The sequence below is a fragment of the Sciurus carolinensis genome, chromosome 2, assembly GCF_902686445.1.
Source record: "Sciurus carolinensis chromosome 2, mSciCar1.2, whole genome shotgun sequence".
NCBI classification, from domain to species: domain Eukaryota; kingdom Metazoa; phylum Chordata; class Mammalia; order Rodentia; family Sciuridae; genus Sciurus; species Sciurus carolinensis.
Window position 1 is genome coordinate 89,745,306 of NC_062214.1, and position 25,815 is coordinate 89,771,120.

The 25,815-nt window shown below is 36.1% G+C and overlaps 1 protein-coding gene across 1 annotated transcript in view; it reads left to right on the plus strand.

The window, feature by feature from the left end:
- The first annotated feature begins 2,056 nt into the window (after positions 1 to 2,056).
- Positions 2,057 to 25,815, plus strand: part of Clpx (caseinolytic mitochondrial matrix peptidase chaperone subunit X) — a 35,484-nt gene continuing 11,725 nt past the window's right edge. The window contains 7 exon segments of the mRNA XM_047541451.1: positions 2,057 to 2,344; positions 8,974 to 9,134; positions 10,837 to 10,954; positions 17,905 to 17,940; positions 17,943 to 18,058; positions 20,453 to 20,612; positions 22,712 to 22,753. Coding sequence (XP_047397407.1) covers positions 2,266 to 2,344; positions 8,974 to 9,134; positions 10,837 to 10,954; positions 17,905 to 17,940; positions 17,943 to 18,058; positions 20,453 to 20,612; positions 22,712 to 22,753 — 712 coding nt within the window. The 5' untranslated portion in view covers positions 2,057 to 2,265.

Genomic DNA, 25,815 nt, shown 5'->3' on the forward strand with positions numbered 1-25,815 from the left:
CCACATAATACCACTAGTATAGATTTTAGTTTTACTCACAGTCCTATCTTTCCCCACTAGAATGGGAGCTCCATGAGGAAAGGAAAATTTTTATTTGTTCTATCCTATTTCCTCAGCACCTGGTATGTAACTTACGCTTTTGTTGATTGAATAAGTCAAGTCCCTGGAACACATAGAGAGAAGGCTTCCTGGAGCAGTGGTGCCCCCAAGTGGGCCTTGACCTAACTACACTTTGATTCACCTTGCTCTAAAGCAATCTATAGATGTTCTCTATTTCTATAATAAGAAAGAAATGTGCATGTAATTGAAAAAGAGAAGGTGGGGTGGGATGAAAAGAATTTATATGTTAGGGTCCCTGGGGCCCTCCTGGCTCATTCCTGAGAGGTTTGCTCAATAATCAATGAATTTCAAACATTGTTTCAAAACAGAAAAACTGTTGTCAAACAAAACCCCAAATAAATGAAACAGATAAAAACAGATGCTCTTGTTGACTTTGGGGTGGTGTAGGGTAGAAGACAAAGGAGATCCATCTACTTGATTCCCTCACAATGATGACAGAGCTACATAGCTCCTAAGATATTCTAGGAACACAGTTTGAAAACCCTGTATTGAGCTAGGTGTGGTGGTGGCACATGTCTGTAATCCTAGCTACTTGGGAGGATGAAGCAGGAGGATCCCAAATTTGAGGCCAGCCCAGGGATTTAGGAAGACCCTGTCTCAAAATAAAAAAGGGCAGAGCACTTGCCTAGCATGCACAAGGTCCTAGGTTCAATCCTCAGTACCACATAAGTAAACAAATGAAGATACTACATTGAGGGAACTCTGGAGTCTCATCTCTCAAAATTCTTAAGTTAGCTGCGGAATGATCAGGTTTTGCTAATGGAAAACTTGGACTCCCTTCTGGTGTTTGCCACTTTAAGCTAAGGAAGTACTAGGAGTCAGTGCCTCAAGAGAAAAAGAACTGTGTGATCTGGGCCAAGACCAATGCCCCTTTTCATAGCCAGACCCAGGGAAGTAGAAGTCACATTTTTCTGGTGGGACACTAATGAGGGCTAACTTACTTGTGTGCCTTGGTGTTGACCTCAGTTTGTCTCTCTTTCCAGTCCCCTCTCCCCAAAGCTGAGAAGGCATTCAAGTTCACGTGGCAATTTCTCTGGGGTTGAGAGTTGATCAGATTATTATACACAAGGTAAATAGGCTGGCACCAGCCCAGATAGAAGAATGGCCATACTCCACCTAGTGTAGCAGGTTCATCTGCTCTAGAGGTCCAGAGGAAGCAGGCCCTATAGACTGCACCCAAAAGGTAATAAAAGAGGGATTAATGAAGAGACTGATTCAAGAGACTTAAGGGTGTGATTAGATTTTTAAAACCTTCTAAAGACTGTAAAGAACTCAGGCACTAGCAACAGCTGAAAGCATTACCATCACTATGATTGAAAGAGCAAGAGGAACTGTCACCTTAACAGTTGTGAGGGTGGGAATCACGTGGAAATACCACGCCCATGCCACTAACAAGGAAACTAAGGATAAGAAGATAAAAGGACACAGGATATGCACTCCAGGAGGGAAGGAATTTCTTGAATGGGAAGTGCCTAATGGCTGCCAAGTCACTTTATTTTTGGAGTGGGTGCTGGGGATCAAACTCAGGGCCTCTTGCATGCTATGCAGAACTCTACTACTGAGTTATACACTCAACCTACCCACGCCACTTTAAAGACTCCCCTCCTGTCTCCCTTTGACTTTCCCTTCGACCACTGAAAATGACCAGAAGGCTTAACTACGGCAGGTTGAGAAATCTCCGCACGCAGCACTCGGCATCTTTTCAACTCTAGGATGAAGACGCTTCCACCAAAACTACGCGTTCGGACAGTTGGGGCTAACCGCTTGCCGTAGGACGCTGATTGGCGCCCAGGTTACCGCCCCCTTCCCTCGCCTCACGTTGGTGTCTCACGCACGCACACGCGGCGCGTGCCCACGCCCCCTCCCAGGGCCTAAGACGCAGGCGCGCGCACGCTCCCCGGGCCCGGTAGGCGGGGGGTGGGGGGGTGGAGGGAAAGGGAGGAGGGATAAGTGTCTACTCAAGTGAGTAGACAGCGGTGGGACACGAAGGGCGCGAAGGCCTGGCTGATAGGCGGGTGAACCCTGCACTAGGCCTCGGGCCGGCGGGACGGTTCAGGACCAGTCAGCGCGCCCTGAGAGTAGGAGCCCAGCTGCTGAGAACCAGAGGTCAGCAAGGGGCGAAGCCCCGGCCTAGGCCCAGCGGAGATGTCCAGCTGCGGCGCTTGTACCTGCGGCGCAGCTGCCGCTCGGCTCATCACCACCTCGCTCGCCTCCGCGCAGAGAGGTAACGAAGTAGTCCCATACCCGAGCCCTCGGCCTGGGAGCGTGGACCGGCTGGCGGGTGGGGACCCCGGGGAGGGCCCGAGGCGAACTCACTCGCGGGATGTGAGGGGTTGCGAGGCGCTCTGCCCGGCATCCACCCACACTTTCCCGTGGGATGGTGCTCTGCCAGCTTCTGGAGAAGGTGTTTCTCAAATGTGAAGAAAATCCTTGTGCTCTTGCCTGACCGCTCGCTTTTGGGCCTCCAGAGTTTGGGTTGGGGAACTCTGGAAGAGGCACGAAATGCTCCTCTCATTAAAAAGTGCCCTGAGATCCCACTCGGTCCTTTCGGGGGCCACCGCCTGCGAATGCAGCTTCTCTTCCGGGAGTCTGGCCGAAGCCCCCTTGGGCTGTCGGGGGTACCGGGAGGGGCAGGGCAGAGGGGTTGTCACTTTTGGGGTTCTCGCGGGGCGCCCAGCTGGCCGTCCGGACGCAGGCCGCGCAACACTCGAGGTGTCATTGTGCGGCGGTCAACACCCGGACATAAACGGAGCTCGCAATACTTCCCAGCGCCAGGCAAAGCCCAGGACCCGCAGGAAGCAGCCGGGGAGATGGGGGAAACTACCGGTGGAATTCTTTTTGGAATACTCGGCCATATCAACAGTCGTTTGCCGTCTTTCCCGAACTTGAGGCTTGATATCTTTAGAGTGGTTCTTGTTTACCTTTCCTGTTTATCAGGAGCTGTGAAAGAGTGGTACATGAGCCAAGAAATTCCGGAAAAAGAAACCATCTTTCTCTTCCCCAAACCTATGAATATCAGACTTTGAGGCTAGATCCTATTATTGTCACTAACTTCCAGACTAATTCGTTTCGTTTTTAATCTGTCGCTTTTTGATCCTTGGATAAATAAAACTCCCCCTTTCCTAATTTTTTTTTTTTTTTTGGTTCATTATAACATCCTTATTGTATACTAAATGTTTATCCTGGCAGTTTATTATTAATGTGGGCAGACGCATTTTGTAAAGTGATATATAAATGGGAGGGATGGACCTTAGTACTAAAGTATTATTAAAACTCAACAAGTAGATGTCTCAGTTCCAGAAATATTTGTAAACATTTAAAAATGACAGATATTTTAAACTCATTTATTTGACATACATTTGTTGAAGGCCAATTACATTCCAGGACGTTTTGCTGCTGGAGGTAGTTGAATAAGTCCTGTACCTTCATGTTTAAATCTGGTGGAGTAGATGGTAATAGCATTTTAGGGGTGTATAAAGTATTTTTGGGGGGAGCAGGAACACCCTTATTTTTTTTTTTAATCGTAGAAAGTAAGTTTTATTTAAAAGATGGAAAAGAGATAGCCCCAGAGCTGGGTGTGCCAGGAAGTGGGGGTATGCCCAGGGACACCTTCTTTGAAAAAAGTTCTTGATCTGTTCTAGTCAGGAATCCTTGAAAATTGTATGAATCATAGGAGATAGGCAACTATTTCAAAAGAGTCACTTTTTCCTTAAATTTAAATACATTAATAGGTAAATCAACACAATGGCTTACGATCTACTTCTGTATCCATTAATGTAAGTTGCCACAGGGTTTCAGAAATACAGAACCATTGTTTTCATTGAAAAGGAGTAAACTAAGCCTCAAATATGAGACAGCACCCAGTATCATAGAATTTAATATTTTTATATGACCATGAAATGGGCAAATGATTTTCACATTCAAGACTTTCCTAAGCTTTAACTACATAAATTTTTTTTTCACCCTAATGAGTTGGCTATATTTTTGCAGGCTGGTTTTTACTTCTGACAAGTGATCCTGCCTCTGCCTCCTGAGTGCTGGGACTACAGGTGTGCAGCACCACAGATGACTGAAATATTTCTTTTCTTTCTTTTTTTTTTTTTATATTTTTTAGTAGTTAATGGACCTTTATTTTTCTTATTTATGTGCAGTGCGGAGAATCAAACCCAGTGCCTCACACATGCTAGGCAAGTGCTTTACCTCTGAGCTATACCTCAGCCCAAAATATTTATTTTCTATAGCAAAAAACCTATGTATACAGCCTATAAAAGAGGACTTAATGCCAGGAGGATTATTTTATTTAAGATTCTTAGAAAGAGGAAGAGGGGAAAGAGAAGGAAAAATCAGGATTAAATTTTATTATTTATTCCTATACACATTAGAGTTAAGAATTTCTCATCAAAATACTTGTTATTTGGCCTGGGGTTGTTGCTCAGTGATTGAGCACCTGTGTAGCATGTGTGAGGCACTGGGTTTGATTCTCAGCACCACATATAAATAACTGAATAAAATAAAGGTTCATCAACAACCAAAAATAAATAATTAAATTTTAAAACATACTTGTAATTTTCTAATGAGATGGCGGGAGAATTCTCAGTTCAATGAGTTAATAATAGAAGTGGCAATTGCAGAATTTCTGAAATAGTTTCTATTTCCATGGACCTACCAAGCTAGATTTAAAAATTTTTAAATGGTAGTTTGAAAGTTTAGTAATTTGTTATACTTGATACTGGATCTGTTTTCTTTTCCTGTTGGGCTATATATATCAAATTTAATGTTTTTCTGCCCTATTCTCTTCAAATATGAAAGCTGTAGTAAAGAAATCAAAAAAATTTTGCTAGTGTTTTTCAATTTTGATGTATATTTAACATACTTTGCATATCTGAGATCACATTGCATTCCACATATGTACATTAAGAAATGCTTGATTCCATTTAAAATTTTTTTGAATGACAATGCTTGGTCTGAATTTGTCTGTTTAAGACTAGAAATGTAGGGTATAAATGAAGAGCTCAAACATGTTGGCATCCATAATTTTCATGATAGTTATGTAATGTACCTACCTTGGAACTTTTAGCTAGATTTTATTTATTTTATTGGTACATTATAATTGTACATCATAGTGGGAGTCAATGTGACATATTTATACATGCAGCTAACATAATTTGGTCAATTTCCACAGATCCTCCCTCTACTGGTCTTCCTTTATTATTATTATTATTATTATTATTATTATTATCATTTTTAAAATTTTCTTTTGTGAGGCTTGAGGATTGAACCCAGCCTTGTGCATACTAGGCAAACACTCTACCTCTGAACTATATGCCCAGCCCCTATTATTATTTTTCAATTAGTGCATTATAATTATACATAAAAGTGGCATTCATTGTGACATAGTCATATATACAAGGACGTAGCATAATTTGGTCAGTTTTGTTCTCCAGTACCTCCCTTTGCTCTCTCCTTCCTTTTCAGTCTTCCTTTACTTTATTGGTCTTTTCTATTTTTAGTGAGATCCTTTTTTATTCTTTTTTTTTCTCTGTAGCTTTTGCATGTGAGAGAAAAATATTCACCCTTCATTTTCTGAGTCTGGCTTATTTCACTTTTTGAGCCAGATTTAAATTATTTCTCTTTCCAGTCAAATACAAGACAAATTAAATAAGGCAAAGTGAATAAATGAGGAAGCATCTTTATTTCTGGCATTGCAGAACACCCCCCACGTCCTGCAGGGCTGGGAATTGAATCCAGAGCCTCCCACAAAACTTTTTTTTTTTTTGGTACTTGGAATTGAACCCAGGGGTGCCGAACCACTGAGCCACATCCCCGCCCTTTTTTATGTTTTATTTTGAGACAGGGTCTCGATAAGTTGCTTAGGGTGTTGCTAAATTGCTGAAGCTGGTTTCAAACTTGTAATCCTCCTGCCTCAGACTCCCTTGCCTCTGGGATTACGGGTGGGTGCCAGTGTGCCTGGTTCCCACAAAAAATTTCTTAAGATTTCTCTGGCTGGGGATGTGATTGGTAGCAGAGTGCTTACAAGTAAGGGTCCCTGGATTCAGTCTCTAGTTGCACACACACACACACACACACACACACACACACACATAAGTTCCTACGATTTTTCTTGGGTAGCAGAATGCCTTAATGAAAATCCATCAAACATTTTTAAACTTGAAGAATGACATTACTTTATTAAAAATATTAAGAATTCCCAAAACAACAGTTTGGGCATAAAATGGAAATTTGAGATTAATAAAGGGAGTAAAACATCTTTGAAGTTGCTGACATTATTTTTGAGTTTTTGTTGAAAAAATTTTTTTCAATTTGTGTTAGGAATTAAAGACCAGTTTTCTTTTTGTTTTGCGGTACTGGGGATTGAACCCAGGGGGTCTCTACAACTGAGTTACCTCCCCAGCCCTTTTTAATTTTTTTTATTCTGAGACAGGGTCTCACAAAGTTACTCAAATTTGGCAATCCTCCTGCCTTAACTGGAACCACTGTGCCCAGTCAGAGACCAAGTTTTTTAAGCAGGAATTTAACTTGATTTACTATTTCACCAAGTGTTAAACACACTTGTCAATAAAATAGATGGTAATTTTTAATTCTTTCACATTATTTCTAAAATAAAGATAGATGTATTTTAAGATGAATCATTTGTATGTTTTTGTAGAATCCTTAGTTCAAGATTAAGCATAGAAGTCAATACAGTATTTAAAGTTTGAGTAAATGACCCTCCTACTTCTTAATAGCCCTAAAATGGATGTGCCTAATTCTAATATTTATTTTTAAAAACAGTGTCCTGAAAGTCAGAAAGCTTTATCTGTATGACAGAAGTTTTGAAAACAGTTTAACTTTTAACTGACTTTTATCATTGTTGCCAAGTAGTCTTGCAAAATATACTTTACAGAAATACTTGCCTTTTTTGGCTTTCAGGGGTTCTTCACCTGAAGTTCATGTATTCCCAAGGGGTCTATGAACAGGATTCAGAGATTCTGTGAACTTTGTTTTCACTAATCTCAACTGAACTATAGTGCTTCCTTCAATTATGAATATAGCAACAAATCACAGTTGTCTTAGAAGTATTTGTGAATTTGTCATTAGTCAAAATCGCAAGTATTTTCATATCACATTATAGTTGCTAATATCTCAAAATCTGTACTTTTCGTTACTTCAAAATCATAGTAGTTATTAAAAGAGCTGTTAGATCTTACTTGATTTTGTTACTAAAGAAGCATATTTAAAGTCTTTTTTTTTTCTTCCAGTGGTGCTAAGGATCTAAGACAGGGCCTGTGCATGCTAACCACTGAGCCACATTCCTGGCTCAAAAAATAGTTTGATAAGTATTTCAGTATAATTAATTACCTTTGTTCTACACTTCATGCATTTAAACATTATTCTGTAGAGGTGTTTTGGACTAGATAGAGCAGTGAAGGGAAGGGAGAGTGTATGAGGGGTAGGAATGATAGTAGAGTGAATGGGACATTATTACCCTATGTGCATATATGATTACATAACCTGTATAACTCTGCATCATGTACAACCAGACAAATGAAAAGTTATACTCCATTTATGTATGATGTGTCAAAATGCATTCTATTGTCATATATAACTAATTAGAACAAATAAAAATATATTAAACAAAACACCATTATTCTAGGAAGAGATCAATCCAGAGCCTACATCAGACTGCCCAAGAGATTCATGGTTAAGACTCCCTGATTAATTTGCATCAATGCTTTATATTGAAATATTTCATTAAAATGAATGATTTAATGAATAGTACATAAGTCTTTTTCCTCCAATTTTTTGTTATAGTAAAAAACACATTTCTTATCTTAACCCTTTTTAAATGTTTAGTTTGGTGGTATTAAGTACGTTCACAGTGTTGTGCAACCAATACTACCATTCATGTCCATAACTTTTCGTGTAAAACTGAAACTCTATAACCATTGATATAATAACTCTCCATTTTTCCAGTTCCTAGCAACCACCATTCCACTTGCTATTTCTCTAATTTTGACTACCAAGTACCTCATAAGTGGAATAACACATGATTTTTAAAAAGAATAATTGTAATTTGTATACTTTGTCACATACATTACCCCCATATAATCAAATATACAGCTGTTGCTATCACGTGCTTATTCACGTAAGAATAAGAATATAGGGTGTAATTGGTCTTTTAATAAAACCTACAGGTAGTCAGGCTCAGTGGCACACATCTGTAATCCCAGTGGCTCAGGAGGCTGAGACAGGAGGATGGCAAGTTCAAAGCCAGCCTCAGCAACGGTGAGGCACTAAGCAACTCAGTGAGACCCTGTCTCTAAATAAAATACAGAATAGGGCTGGGGATGTGGCTCAGTAGTTGAGTGCCCCTGAATTCAATCCCTGGTACCAAAAAAACAAAAACAAAAAACAAAAAAACCTACAGGTAAAGCAGATGTTGAACACGTCTCACATTTTAAAAGAGCCACACATTGTTATATGGGGTGGGGGTGTTTTACCTCACTTTGGAAGGATAGTTCCAGAAATAATTTCTTTGCTTACTAAGAGTCTTTCAGAGGCTGTGCCTGGTGGTTTTTTGAGAGGACTTTGACTTTTGATGGTATCACTGTTTTCTCTATTAGTATGTACTGTTGCTGTGAAAACTATAACTGTTTTCTACTTCCTTTATGCTCAAGGATTTTTGTTTCCAGGAGATTTATTAAGGCATGTCAGTATTTGGTAGGTAGGGGCTAGGGATATATCTCAGTTGGTTGAGTGCTTGCCTCGCATGCGCAAGGCCCTGGGTTCAATCCCCAGCACCCCCCAAAAAAAATTTGGTATGTAGAATGATAGATTTCCTTTTATTTTCAGGTATCTCATGTAGTCGCATTCATATACCAGTTTTAGGAAGGTTTGGGACCTTCGAAACTCTGATTCTGCGCAGAGCTCCTCTTAGAACCTTTTCAGAAACACCAGCATACTTTGCCTCGAAAGATGGGACAAATAAAGATGGCTCTGGAGATGGAAATAAGGTAATTATTTTATATTTATTGAAACCCATGTAAATTTTTTTTTTCCCCCCTGCAGTGCCAGAGGTTGAACCCAGGGCTCTGGGCTTGATGGGCAAGTGCTATACTACTGAAAGACATCCACAGCCCCATTTTCCCTCGTTTATTTATTTATTTTTTTCAAAAGAGTTTTTTATTCCCTACACTTCCCACCCCCATTTTCCCTCATTTAAATAGTTAATATAATAGTAGCACTGTATATCCTCTAGGTTTATATGTTTTCTATAGGAAATTTGAGATATATAAAATGAAGAATTTTGTGTAGTTTTATTTTGTGTTTTAGTTTGAACCATCGAGTATAAGCATTGCACTTAGTAAGCATTAATTAAAATTTCTAACACCTCAAAGTAGTAAAGAAATTTCATTAAATAATCTATCTAGGTAGTCACTAGGATCAAGTTAGGAATAACCATCATTTCCTGTTTTCATACAACTCCTCCCCCATCCTACCCCCAGTATTAGAAATTAAACCCAGGGGGACTATACTACCAGCCCTCTGTTATTTTTTATTTTGAGACAGGATCTCACTAAGTTGTCCAGCCTGGCCTTCAACTTGTGATCTTCCTGCCTCAGCCTCCTGAATAGCTGGGATCATGGGTGTGCACCACCATGCCTGGCTCATACAATTCTTTGACAACTTATGATTATATAAACCTCACTCTATTCTCTACCTAAAAGTCTTGGACTTCTGGTATACTTAATATTGGGCTACTCTAGTAGTTAGCAAGTAGATTATTAGCAATTATATCAAGTCAGTGAATTATCAGTTTTTTTCATTGTATGAATTTGACACTTATGTTATGTGCTAGACAAAATTCTATGCACTTTCATATCCATGACTGAAGTAGGTGGAATTATTGCCATTTTAGAAATGAAAAAGGTTACATGTAAGAATGTTAAGTCACTACCTACCGTGATAATAAGTCTTGATGTAATTTCATTGGTGATTTTTAACCTATGTTAATTGGCCCCCAAGTCAAAGAATACTAAACATAGTGTATTTTTATAGTTTTGGAAAGACTTTTTTTTTTTTTTCGGTGCTGGGGATCGAACCCAGGGCCTTGTGCTTGCAAGGCAAGCACTCTACCGACTGAGCTGTCTCCCCAGCCCTGGAAAGACTTTTTAAGTGACTCCATTTCATAGCTGGAATATTAGAGATCTTCAGAGTTTTGCCTTGAAGAAGAGAAGAATCAGTCTGAATAAATCTCCTGCTTTTACTGTTAATGTCAGTAGCTGTCTGAAATGCAATTTTCCTCTATTTCTTTTTTTTTTTTTTTTTTTTTTCTTTTTTGCGGTGCTGGGGATCGAACCCAGGGCCTTATGCTTGCAAGGCAAGCACTCTACTGTCTGAGCTATCTCCCCAGCCCTATTGCTTTTTGAGTCATTGAAAGGAGGCTCTTTATTATACATGCTGGCACATACTGTGTTAAAAAAAAAAAAGAAAGAAAGAATAGGTTAATACATGTGTATTGATTTTTGTGGTAAAAAGATCTTTTGATAACTAGTGATAGTAAGGATATAAACTGTGCTAATAATTCCATTCTGGGAATTATAAAAATTATAAGAGTAATTATGAACTATATCATTTACATTTAAGGTATATATAAAATGATTGACTGAAACTAATAATCTGACAATCTCTTTTTTTCTCCTCCACAAATATTAGAAATCAGTGAGTGAGGGCAGCAGTAAGAAATCAGGCTCTGGGAATTCTGGGAAAGGTGGAAACCAGCTGCGCTGTCCTAAATGTGGTGACTTGTGCACACATGTAGAGACCTTTGTGTGTAAGTATTACTTCTAGTGTTTTTCTTTTTCTCTTCCTTTTAAGTCATTAGATGTATAGAAATATATAAAATTATATAAACCAAAGTTATTTTCTTCCTGATCTTAGGTGATTCTCTAAATGGTCACCAGATATTTAAACTACCTAGGACTATTGATACTTTGTGTTGTGGTAAGAACTGAAGAAAAGTATTTGCTTCTTGTTAGGTATGCTGGTACCTACCTATAATCCCAGCAACTGGGGAGACTGAGACAGAGAGATTGCAAGATCGAGGCCAGCCTTAGCAACTTGGTGAGATCCTGTCTCAAAATGAAAATGAAAAGGGATGGGGATGGAGCTCAGTGATAAAACACCCCTAGGTTCAATCTCAGTACTCCTGTCCCACATCTTTATTTTGATTTTGTGTATTATTTTAAATTTGGATTTTGTGAGTTTTCATATGTGCAATCATTGGGTTAGAGGAGAAACAAGACTTACTCTATATTTATTAGTGCATTCTTCAAATACCTATTAAGCATTTCATTGACTAAAATCAGTCGTTCAAATATTAAGGTAATTTCCTTCTCTGAGAACTCTCTAGAGGAGTAAGCCCTTAATTCTAGGAAATGTCAGATATTTATTAATGATTCACTCAAAAGAAGGGATAGGTCAACTATTCTACTTTTGTTATGAGTTTCTGAAATGCAAAGATGCTACTAGAGATATTTTCTTTTCTATTTATTTATTTATTTAGGTACTAGGGATTAAACCCAATGGTGCTTAACCATTGAGCCATATCTCCAGCCCTTTTTCCATTTTTAAAATTTTTTTGAGACAGTGTCTTGCTAAGTTACTTGGAACCTTGCTAAGTTGCTGAGGTTGACTTTGAACCTTAGACCCTCCTGCCTCAGCCTCCTGAGCCACTGGGATTACAGGCATGTATCACCATGCCTGGCAGATATTTTTTTCAGTCCATCAGATAATCAACAAACTTATTGCCTATATGATTTAGAGTTAATGGTAGTGACTCAAGGGTAAATTACATTGTGTGTCTATGTCAGCTTTCCTGTACAGGTCAGTTGTAAAAAAGCTGATGACTGGGTTTGGTAGGACTCTCAGTTTCTTATAATTAGCTGGAGAAGATTCTCCATGGTCTAACCCTAACACTGAGACTTTAATTAAAATTTCACATTTACCATTAATACTAATGGGCCACCACATGAAAGAGTACTATACACAGCATGCTTTTACAGTTTTGGGCTTTTTTTTTTTTTTTGGCCTTTTTTTGGTGCTGGGGATCCATCTCATGGCCTTGAGCATGTTAAGCAAGTACTCTTATCACTGAACTAAATCGCTAGCCCTAGTTTTGGAAAGACTTCTAAAGTAATTCCAGTTTCATAGCTGGAATACCAAAGATCTTTGGTTTTGTCTGGCAAAACAGAAGAATCAGTCTGAATGAAATTTAATTTGGATTATAATATAGAATGAAAGTGGTAGAACTGAATGATAAAACTTTCTAAACAAAACAAATTTGATGTGATATATAACAATTCTAATATTTTAATCAGGAAATACTTTTTTTTTTTTTTGAGAACGAGTTCAATCTTTATAGACCTAAAGAATAATTTCTTAGAGTAGAAAAGGAAAGAGACTAAATTTAGTAAATGCCAACATACATAATTTTATCTTGTAACCTCACTTTTTTCAGGATGGAATATTCTTATTTTTATAAATGAAGAAGCTGAGACTTTAGTTCACTTAGCAGTGAAAATTTGCTTTTCAGAAGTTCCCCACCCCATATGTTTCTACCAACTGAAGATTCTTTAGGGGTAAACTAGCTCCTCTTGGGATTAAATATTTTTCTTTTATGCAGTGTTTTCAAAACTTGCCAGGTTGTATTAACCATTGTGGGTGACTTTCAAACATGGGTGACTTCAAGTCTCCTTCCCTAGAGATTAAAATTCTGTAGATGTTAGGAGGGGTTCTCAAATCTGTGTAACAGTTAGACCAAGTGTGGAAACACTGCTTTACAATAATCAACTCAAAGCTGAGGCTAATTTCCTTTGGAAATTCTAATTGGAGGTGGGGACTTGAAAATAGAAAATGTGGAAGAAAAGAGTAAAAGAAGAGTATGCACTTATACATAATTTAGCAAGCAAATAACTGTTGAGTCAGATAACTGCCAGGCTCAGAAAATATAGATGAACATGACACTGTCCCCTCTCCTTGGTGCTTTACTTGTAGACCTTGGAGTATGACAAACCTTTCTTCCATTGGTTTTGCCTACCTACAGTAAAAATCTTTGCAGAATGTGTCTTTTTGAATGTGGAGGATCTTCTATGTATACACATTAAACTTGTGCCATCCTCATCCTAAAGAGTTTTGTTTGATCTCAGATTATTTTGTTTAAATCTTCACTTATTTAGTTACTAGTATAAATATCTTTTCTCTTACTTTTGGCCACTTGTAATTCTTTTGTGAATGGCCCATTTAGGTAATTGGCAATTTAAAAATTTTTTTCATTATTTTTAATTACTTGAATACATATGTATCCTTTTATTAAAAAAGTCAGACATTATGGATAAAGTTAAGGTTTTGGAAATAAATCTGTATTGAACATACACTTTTTGAAAAAATATAAATGATATGTTTTTCATATTTTTGCAAACTGCTTCTCTGCCCGAAAAACAATGTTTGAGAACTATATATGTTAATACTCATTCTTTCACTTTCAGGATTTTTAAAATTTATTTACATATGATACATTTCACCATTTTAAAACATACAGTTAGGGATTTTGGTATGTTCCTAAGTTGTACAATTAGTTCTCTAATTCCAGAACATTTTCATCATCCCGGAAAGAAATCTCATAGCCTTTAGTAGTCATTTTCACCTTCCTCTCCTCCTAGCTATGGCAACCATTAACCTAGTTTCTGTCTTTATGAATTTGTCTATTTTGTATATTTCATATAGTAGTATTATACAATAGATGGCATTTTTGTCTGGTTTCTTTCAGTTAGCATATTTTCAAGGTTCATCCTGGTTGTAGCATGTATCAATATTTCAGTTTTTTTTTTTTTTTTTTTTTTGCAGAGGGGTACTAGGGATTGAACTCAGGGACACTCAACCACTGAGCCACGTCCCAGCTCTATTTTGTATTTTGTTTAGAGACAGTGTCTCACTGAGTTGCTTAGCGCCTCACTTTTTCTGAGGCTGGCTTTGAACTCAGGATCCTCCTGCTCAGGCACGTGAGTAACTGAGCACCATGTGCCACCATGCCCAGCTCTTTGTCCTTTTTTTTTTTTTTTTTTTTTTAACTTTATTGTACTTTTTTTTTTTTTTTTATTTAATGTGGTGCTGAGGATCAAACCTTACACATGCCAGGCAAGCACTCTACCACTGAGCTACACCTTCAGCCTTGCTCATTGTCTTTTATTGTTGGAAAAAATCCCATTTTTTAGCCACTCATCTGTTAATGAACATTTGGATTGTTTCTTCTCATTGGCTATTATGAAAAATGTTTCTGTGAACACTTATGCATAAGTTTTTGTGTGGACATACATTTTTACTTCTCTTGGGTAGATAGGAATGGAATTGCTGAGTCATATGGTAACTATGTTTAGTTTTTATAGACTTGCCAGTTTTCTACAGCATTTGTGCCCTTTTACAATCATATCAGCAGTGTGAAGATTCCAGTTTCTCCATGTCTTTTTTAATGTTTACTTTTGATTGGTAGTGATTGTGAAATAGTATCAAATGGTGGTTTTTAATTTGTATTTCCCTGGTGAGTAATGTTCAGAATCATTTCATGTGCTTATTGGCCATTTGTGTATCTTCTTTGAAAGAATAGCTATTTAAATCCTTTGTCCATGTTAAAATTCAGTCATCTTGTTGTTGAAGAGTTCTTTATGTATTTTTGACACTAGACCCATATCCAGATACATGATTTGCAAGTGTCCTTTCTGTGGGTAGTTTTTTCTTTTAAATGTTGTATAGCATAAGTCAGCAAACTTTCCCTGTGTAAGGCCAAATAATAATATTTTAGACTTTTGGGGAAATTTAGTTTCTGTTGCAGCTATTCTACTCTGCAATAGTAGACAATGTAAATGAATGTATGTGGCTGTTCCAACAAAATTTTGTATATGGACAGTGAGATTTGAATTTTATTTAACTTTCATTGTCATTTTTCAGCTATTTAAAGATGTAAAAAACTATTTTAGGTCATGGGTCCTGCAGTACACTGTTCTATCTTCTGAGGATAGTTGTAGTGATTTTTGTTGTTTTCTTTGCTGGTGTTAAAATAGGGTATTCTTGTTTGACATTGTGGAAATAAAATACATTTTTTATAGATACATACCATACGAATATGTGTAAAATCATCCGAAATGGGATGTTAAGAAGAAAATCTAAGAATGTGTGAAAGGACTAATATTCTGTGTATTCTTCTTAAATTTTCTTTTACATATTAAAAATAATTTGTCAAACATGAAGTTTCTTTTATTTAAGATAGACCCTTTAGCTATTTTTATTTTTACATACCTAATACTTGTGAAGGCTTACTGTACTTACGTGTCTGTTGAGGTTGGTATTAAACATTATTACTCTGGTTTGGAGATTTTATTTTGGAACCTGAATTGTGTTTGGAATCATGAGGAACTTTTATTTAAACAAATCTCCCAGGGTTGAGGGTGAAGTTCAGTGGTAGAGCACTTGCCTTGCATGCACAAGTATGATTCCATTCTCAGTACCACACACACAAAACAAAAACAAACAAAAACCAAAGAAAGCAAAAATCTGAGAAGGTTTTCACTAAGGTTGTCTTTCTTATTTTGGCATATTCTACAAGAATATTTATTGGCGTCAGTATTATAGAAAGGACTATATTATGATACTTGTAATCATTTAAAGAAAAAAGTATGTATTTCCTGGTAATTTAACAAAATTAAAATTCATGCCCCCCCTTTTCAGGAATAAAAAGTTAATCCTTACAATGCTTGTATTTTTTCCTTACTTAGCATTTTGATAAATAAAATTCATTCCTTGAACTTGGGTATATATGGAACATTTTTCACTGTAAAATTATATTGTAAATAGAGTATTCAAGTTGAATTTAAGCAGTCTTTCAGAGTAAGCAGAGATGTGATATGTTGATGTTTAATCTCTTTCCCTTTGACCTATTTCCCTAGAGAAATATTTTGTTCTTGTGTTCATAGGCCAGATTTCCTGTCATACAGCCTGAACTAGATCAGAGGCTTCTCTGCCTCTTAATTCTTTCCTTGTTAACAATCAGGTCGCTGGTAAACTGGTGCCTTATTATAAAATAAGACATTGGCTCTGTTCCCATTGGTGGGAGGTGGTGATTATTTGGGCTTATTGCAGGTACTTGGACTGGCTTGATCTTTTTCTTTAGGTTAACGTTTATAGGTGATCATTAAATAGAAAACATGTTTGAGCTCTCCTGGAGTTTTAAAGTTTTATGCTAGAGTTTATCCACATTGTATTCTTAATTGCCTTGTGTTTAAGATTGGAAAAAATAAAAATTAAATTGACTGAATTAATAATGAGTTTTATTTTTTATGTATGGAATAATCTATTCATTTAGATTGTTTTGTGAAGACTTAGGTGTGCTTGCTGGGTAATTATGGATAGATATTAATATTTATAATTTTCCCAAAGAAGAAAAATTTTCTTAAAATTCATTTGTCATCTTTTTTTTTTTTCTTTTTACTTGTCTAGCTGGATGATACACACACACACACACACACAGAAATATCCCATATAATTGTATTATCTAGATTTATCAAATCTGTATTCATTATTTGCATTTGTATGGATGCTCTACCATGCTGCTTTCTGAGGTCCCTGGTTACCATTAATAGGATTAGGCTTGGAAAATGCCAAGAGCATTTATATTCATAAGTCAACATCATATAGCCATATTTTAAAAAGAAAGAAAAGGTAGGAAAATCATATTTGGTTTAACACAGGATAAACTATAGCTGATGGTTTAGAATTGAGAAGCCCATTTTATCTTCATTTTTAACTACCCTTTGTTACTTTCAAAATCTATATGATTGGGGCTGAAGCTGGGGCTCTAGCCCAGTGGCAGAGCGCTTGCCTAGCATGTGTGAGGCACTGGGTTTGATCCTCAGCACCACATAAAAATAAAAACAAATAAAATAAAGACATGCTGTCCACCTACAACTACAGACATTTTTTTAAAAAAAACTATATGATTATCTTTAAATCAAACCAATATAACTAAGGTTATTTTGTTAGTTTCTTAGTGACTTTTCAAACAAAAAAATAGGAATTAGAGACTTGCTTAGTGGTAGAATGCTTGTCTGGCATGCATGAGGCCCTGGGTTTGATTCCCAGCACTGTGGGGGAAAAAAAAGAAAAAGAAAACAAGAACTTGTGGAGTAATTGAGGGTGAAATAAACTATGAAATAATTTGATATATTTACCAAGTCAAGGTTTGAAATTTTTTTTTTGGCAATACTGGGGATCAAACTCAGGGCTTTGTGCTTTCGAGGTAAGCACTCTACCAGCCGAGCTATCTCCCCAGCCCTGAAATTTTTCATAATAAAATATTGGAAAAATACTTTAATCTGTGCTTGACTTTTGTTCACTGTTCATTCAAATATTTCAGCAAAAATATATGATTTTTCAATATTCTCAAAGTGGTTTTTGAAACTGCCTTTAATGAATAGGAACTTGGAATAATCTCAATCTTTTCTTAATGAAATATATCACAAAATGGAAGGAACCTAGTAGAAATGAATAGAGTTTACTGAATTGTCGGTCCTTGTAATATTGTATACACAAGGCTGTTATTGTGGCTAGTGGAGTGAACTGCAACCTACTTTTTGTCACTGCGTAAATTTTCATTTACAGTGAGTCTTTTAGGTTAAAAACACTACTGGGATTATTTTTAAATGTTCCTTTGCTGATTTCTGTTTTCTTTTTCAGCATCCACTCGTTTTGTAAAGTGTGAAAAATGCCATCACTTTTTGTTGTCCTATCTGAAGCAGACTCAAAGAAAAGCATAATTAAAGAACCGGAATCAGCTGCAGAAGCTGTAAAATTGGCATTCCAACAGAAACCTCCTCCTCCCCCCAAGAAGGTATAGGTCTTAGCTCAGTCTTATAAGTATTTTGTCTTGAAAACATTATATTACTTTCCTCTCCCCATTTTATATTGAATCCTAACACTAGTAGGTAAATAAGTATTGTAAATTGGTTTTTTTGTGTGTGTTTATCAGGGACTGAACACACAGATGCTCTACCACTAAGCTACAGCCTCAGTCTTTCTTATAGTTCTTTTTATTTTGAGACAGGAGGGTCTAACTTAGTTTTAGAGGCTGGCTGCAATCCTGCCTCAGCATTCCCAAGTCACTGGAATTACTGGTGTGTGCCTCTATGTTTAGCTGTACATTCTTTTTTTTTTATGTATTTTTTAGCTATAAATGCATACAATACCTTTATTTTATTTATTTATTTTTATGTGGTGCTGAGGATTGAACCCAGTGACTCACACATGCCAAGCAAGTGCTCTACCACTGAGCCACAACCCAGCCCTGTAAGTTCTCACTATAGGCTGTATCTAGTTAACTTGTTATTGATATTTGATGCTTGGAATTTATGTTTGGAGTCCATTGCTTTTTCCCCTGTCATAATTAATACTTAGTATTAATGAAATATAATTGGATATAATTAAAATGGTGTTCATAACTAGTTAATCTGAAATAATATTCTTTAAAAATTCCAGCTATTGACTTATTTTGTTAGTGTGGGCCCCTAAGTAACACTCACTAGTCTGCAATTATCTCCCTTAAATTAGTCTGTTTTACAGTAGAAAAACTTAGTTTAACAATGTCAAGTAATTTTTTTCACAGTTACTGCTAGGGCTGCCCTGTATATCATCTTGGCTTTTGTGATGTGGGCTCTTGCCAGAAGTTTCAAGCAGAGTGTGGTTTAGTCTTGTGAAACATGGCAGAGTGTACGTGATAGCTCCTTTAAAATCACATGATATGTGATTTTTAAGAACCAGGAGATCTTGCCTCCTGGTCTTATTTTTCTATCTGTGTCTCAGATATGAGTACACTTAAATTATTTCTCACTCTGTCTCAGTGTATATATATATGTATATATATATATATTTTATTGCTGTGTATTATATTATGTATTTGTCTCTATCCCTAAATGTGCTGTGACAGATTTGAAGATTCATATATGTAATTTATGAGGAATAGATTATAGATTTTAAAATCTACAATAAAATTTAGTTGTGTGTCAGCTAAGGAATTTGTCATGTAAAAGTAATGTCATAGAAAATATAGCTATTAAGAGTTAGGCATCATGGCACACACTTGTAATTCCATTGACTCAGGAGGCTCAGGCCAGGGAATTGCAAGTTGGAGGCCAACCTGGGCAGCTTAGTGAGATCCTGACTCAAAATAAAAAGTAAAACGAGCTGGAGATGAAGCTCAATGGTAGACTACAGGTAGGGTTCAGTTCTCAGTACCTCATTAAAAATGTTGTGTGTGTGTAGCCATTAAGTTTTATATGTCTCCTAGTTTGTGTAGACTTCAGTTGAGTTAAAGTTTTAGAAAATACATAAGCAGTTTAACTATTTTCAAGGGTCAGTGATTATTAACTGTTCATTTTTATTCACTAAAAACTGAAGGAATTTACCCTGGGAGGCTGAGGGAGGAGGATTGCAAGTTTGAGGCTAGCCTGTCTTAAAATGAAAAATAAAACGAATTGGGGATGTAACTCCAGGGTAAAATACCCTTGGGTTCAGTCTCTGCAAGGAAAAAAAAAAAAAAAAGGTTTTTAGATTGCCATTTAGATAAATGAATACTTTAAGATTAATATCAGAGAAAGAGCTAAGTGTTTATGAGTATTAAAATACATGGATACTTGGGCTGGGGATGTAGCTCAGTTGGTAGAGTGCTTGCCTGTCACGCACAAGGCCATGGGTTCAATCCCTACTACCACCAAAAAAAAAAAAAAATACGTGGATACTGGTAATATAACTTATGCCTTTTACTTATATAATGTCTGTTTCTGAAAAGGGTAGTTTTATAATACAGTATCTTTGAACAATGTTACATTTGCATGATTGAGAGAGGTATAGAAAAGATTTTTTTAAATGATTTACATTAATGATGATACCTTTATATCTGTGGTGGCATGGGTAGGTATTTCAGTGACTTTAATGTTAACTTTTTGAAAAAACATTAGAATCTATGGCATTTTTTTATAGAACAGAAATTAGCATAACACTAATAGAGAACAGTAATATTTTGTTAAGCTACAAACCTAATGATGTAGTTTTGTTCATTTAAGATTTAGACCTTTGAATCATTTCTACTTAATGTATCATGTCCTTAGCATTTTATTTTAATGAGAGTCTGTTCAAATTTAAAACTCTGCCATTATGTTCAGCACATAACTTTATAATGTGTGTGCTTTTATAACTCATAGTAACTTATTTATACCTAATCTTTTTTCAGATATATAACTACCTCGACAAGTATGTTGTTGGCCAGTCGTTTGCTAAGAAGGTGCTTTCAGTTGCTGTGTATAATCATTATAAGAGGATATATAATAATATCCCAGCCAATCTGAGACAGCAAGCAGAGGTTGAAAAGCAGACATCATTAACACCTAGAGGTTAGTACTTTTGATAATTGACCAAACTAGAAATTACAATGCTTAGAAGTAATTTTATTTGTAATTCATTGCTTTTGTCTAAAATGATTTTCTAGGACTTGAACACAGGAGTGCTTAACCACTGATTCCCAGCCCTTTTTATGTTTTATTTTAAGATAGGGGCTCACTAAGTTGCTGAGGCTGGCCTTGAACTTGTGATCCGCCTGCCTCAGTCTCCTGTGCTGCTCAGATTACAGGCATGTGCCACCATGCCTGGCTAAAATGCTTTCAGTACAATGTAGCATTGTTCAAAATGCAGATTGCTTTCCCTTAGTGGATATGAAATCATCTTGGCAGGATGCAAATAGCATTTTTTTTTTTTTTAAGGAGTGAATAGAAAAATACCAGAGTAGCTGGGCATAGAGGCTCATGCCTGTAATTCCAGCAACTTGGAAGGCTGAGCCAGGAGAATTATGATTTAGAGGCTCAGCAACTTAATGTGACTCTGTCTCAAAATAAAAAATAGAAAGAACTGGGAAGGTGGTGAAGTACCCCAGGGTTCAATCCCTAGTACCAAAAGAAAGAAAGAAAATGCCAGAGTACATTACTTGTAGATAAGTTTTAAGTTATACATGTATGGGCTTTAGGTCACAAAATAAAATGTATTGGTGCTGGGGTTGTGATTCAGTCGTAGAGCACCCACCTAGCACACATGAGGTCCTGGGTTCAATCCTCAGCACCACATAAAAATAAAATAAAGGTATTGTGTCTGCCTACAACTAAAAAATATATATTTAAATTTAAAAGAAAATGTATTTCTTGTTAAGGGTCTCAGGAAAGATGTTTGAAAGTGAGGGTGTGTAGATCAGTGGTAGAGTGCTTGCCTAGCATGAGGGAGACCCTGGTTTTGATCCCAAGCACTACCGGGGGCGGGGGAAGTTGAAGACCACTGGGCTAGAGATTGTGTATTGACTTTGAATTACAGACTTCACCATAACTAGTTCACCATGAAAAGATCATTGCAATGCTCTACACTACTCAGTTCTTCTCTTTTGGGTTCAGGATACAGAATTTCATTTGCCTAAGTCAGAGATATGTGGAGATGGTAACTATTAATACAAGACATTTTGCACTCTTTCTTTTGTGGGCCCAAACTGCAGAGTGCAAGGTGAAGGGCAAATTTGTAAGTGATTGTACGTGCAATTTTTATAAATCTTAGATTCTAATATTACCAGTATACTGTGTAATCTCAACTTACTGTAGACAGTAATGTATATTATATAAATAGAATCCTTTCATTAAAAAAAAAAACTGAATAAAATGTAAATATTTAAGTCTATCTTGTTGTCCAGAGAGTCCTGTTTTCTGATTTAGATCTATAGTCCATCCTTTTAGGTTCTTTTAGTCATTACTAATACAATTTGAGGAAATTCTGCTAAACACTTAAAATTTATAACTCTATAATATCTTTCAATTACCTCGAGTAGCTTATCTTGGTATATAACTTTGGTGAAGATGCTTGTTCATTTGTTGAACTTATGGGCAGAATAGTTATGTGGTAGTATCAGTTACTTTATTTTTAGAAAGTGTAAGTCATAACTAATGGAAGACTTGGAACCATCATTTTTACAAGGTCTAAATGAAGCAAAATTTTTTCTGGTTCCTTCAGTCAGTTAAATTGATATTGTTTGAGGTACTGAAAGCAACAGTTATGATATTTATAATATGAAAGATTTTATTTAACTCTTATTGAAAATTTAATTATACTCTTAAAATAGATGCCTATTTTTAATCTGACATATGTGAATGTTAGCAACTGGACAATCATCATTAAGGCCTGGTTGGTTTTGTTTAATATAGAAAAGAGATAGCATATACATTTTTTCATAATGTAATGTAAAGAGCTAAAAACAATGTTAATATATCCTTTTTTTTGGTGGGGGCGGGGGTGCTGGGGATCGAACCAGGGCCTTGTGCTTGCAAGTCAAGCACTCTACCGACTGAGCTATCTCCCCAGCCCCAAATATATCCTTTTAAGTATATTTGAAAGAAGGCAAGAAATGGGATATCATTGTTCCCCAAAACTAGACTAATATGTAATATTTTCATCTTTTTTTTAGAGTTAGAAATAAGAAGACGGGAAGATGAGTACAGATTTACAAGTAAGTGATCTCTCAGGTCCTCCTCTGCAGTCTTCCTTCCTTTTGAGATTTACCTCAGTCAAGTGTGTCAGCAATAGTAATGATAAACATGTACTTGCTTGTATGCAAGAAAGATGTATATTATCTCAGTGTGCTTATCAGACATGGTTTACTTAAGTTGGGAACAATTTATCACACCTAATTTGTGTAATTGGGTTATTTCAGGTAGTTGACTTTATCTTTTCTGTTATGACACTTCTTAAAGCATAACTTGGAGAAATATGAAGTATTGTATATAGTTTTCTTTATAAATATAAATACATTGACAGTTTTTTAGTTATAATTAGAATTGGCCTGCTATAAGTGATTGGAACTTTAATAGAGGCAAAGTATCTTCCAACTACTTTTTGCCAGAAACTAGTTTATTTTTTGGTATTTATGAAACTTGTAGTCTTACAAATTATGAATAAACCCCAGTGCATTGTTTGTAACCATGGATTGCACCTATAAGCATCAGATAGTCTGATGGAGGGTGTAGAACGACCTAATACACCAAGGAGAGTGACCATTTTGATGTCTTAAACCATTGTTTTGGCTGCTGCACAAGAAGGTGAAGGTTCCAGAGGTGTCATAATAAGATTCACATGACTTTTTGTTTTACTAATTAAAATATTAGAGGAAAATTGACAGTTTGGTACTTACACATTTGCCTTTGAACCAAGCAGTATTATATATTGACTCTTTGAAGTGTATTGCACATACAACTGAGCTATTATAATATAACCGTTTTACCACCTCTGGCATGACATTTTCTGCATGTAAGAAAAGTATATTTGTCACTAGTTATTTTTAAATCTGTGGAAATGCTGATATATTGTGCATGGTAAAATTAAGAAATATAATCAATTCAGTAGAATTTGATTATATAAAATGTAAGATCTAAATAAGAAACTAAGGACATATATAATTTATATTTCATAATCCAAAAATATAATTAAGTATTCAATACTCATAAGTATACTGATGACTAGTGGAACTAGTATGAATTAGTAAAGAAAGTCTCTAGTGAATATTTTGAAAGAACTGTCATGTAATACATGTACTTATTTGATGTAATTTAAATGTTAACAATTGACAGTATTTAATAACTTGGGTAAAAGCAATCTGTAATTATATTGGATGACTTGGAACAAAAATTTTAAGTTATATATCATTATGTACAATTTAGTAATGACTTACATAAGATTTTAGGTTCTAAGTTAGGATATTAGACCAAAATCATATGCAATCAAAATTATTCTCCTAAGCCCCTTTGGATACCAGCATACAACTTTTATACTGATGTAACTGTTTTTTCTCCATCATTGGAACATAATATTGTTTCTTAAGTTGAGCACTCAATGAAATCCTTAGTTTGCATTTAAGGGCTATGTTGTCTGAAAAATTAAAAAGTAGGAAAATAGTAAGAGCAAATTTTTTTATAACACACACTAAATCATCTGCCAAGCACTGTGCTAAGTATTTTGCATATATTCATTAATCTTCCCAAACCCATGAGATAGAAACTGTAATTTTCACCCCCATTTTACAGATGAGAAACTGAAAGAAGTGTTAAATAATATGTCAATGGCTACACACAGCTAAAGAGCTTCTTTTTTAATTAATATTTTAGTTGTTGATGGATCTTTATTTTATTTATTTTTATGTGGTGCTGCAGATCAAACCCAGTGCCTCACACATGATAGGCAAGCACTCTGCCACTGGACCCCACATCCCCAGTCCACTAATGAGCTTCTTACCCTTCCTATACTAGCCTGCTTGCTCATAACTCTTATTAGAGAGATCTGCTTAAATAGTGATGAGAGATGCAGGAATGCGAACTACCTAAAAGAATAGAAGAGTTCATCTCAAGTATACTGTGGGGCATATGATCATAAAATGGAATGATGGAGAGCTGGGTATGGTGGTGCTTGCCTACAATACTAGCTACTCAGGAGGCTGAAGTGGAAGGATCCCAAGTTCAAGACCAACCTCAGCAACTTCATGAGACCCTGACTCAAAGTAAAAAATGTAAAGGACTGGGGATGTATCTCAGTGGTTAAAGGCCCCTGGGTTCAATCCCTAGTACTAAAAACAAAAAACAAACAAAAGGAATAAGAAGACACTAGTCTGTACCATTTAAATTATCCCTCTTTTATTTTTTATTTTATTTTATTTGGTACTAGGGATTGAACTCACGGGCACTAACTACTGGGCCACATCCCCAGTCCTCTTCTGTGTTTTATTTAGAGACAATGTCTCTAAATAAGTGAGTTGCTTAATGCCTCACCATTGCTAAGGCTGGCTTTGAACTTGCCATCCCCCTACCTTGGCCTCCTGAGTTGCTGGGATTACAGGGATGTGCCACCGCGCCTGGCAAGTTATCCCTCTTTTTAGAAATTTAAATCACTGAGTAAATTAAATACATATCATGTAGCTCTATTGTAATTAATATACCACTTATAATTTTGTTCACAAATTATTCATCTGAATTATTTTTTTTCCATTGAGCACAGCTAAACTAAAACCAAATTCCTTCCATATTAGATTGACTAAAATTTTAAAAAAGATTTTACCAGCAACAACTTAATTGAACTCATATAGGAGACTAGGTTTTCTTACCTGATATGGATTATGAATTTTTCTCGAATGTGGCACAAATTAAATTCACATGTTAGTTGAATATAGTTAATTTTGATGACTAGAATACCCTTGACCTTAATTATAAAGAGAGTTTTAAAATGACAGTCAGATGGATTAGGACCATAATATGGTTTGTCTACGTGAACCATCTATGGTTTGATTAAAATAATGCATTGGAAAGCAGTGATATTCTTAACCCATTTCTCAGAAATAATCTAAAAAAAATCCAGAAATGTAAACAAGTATGATACCAGATTTCTCAAACGCTAAGAACCAGGAATAATCTAGATATTTACAATTTTGGATAATCTTTAAAAACTAGTTGGATTCTTTCCCTCAACCAAGAGAAAGCAAGAATAAAGATTCATTTTGTAGGGACCCAGCTGATAAACCTGATACTT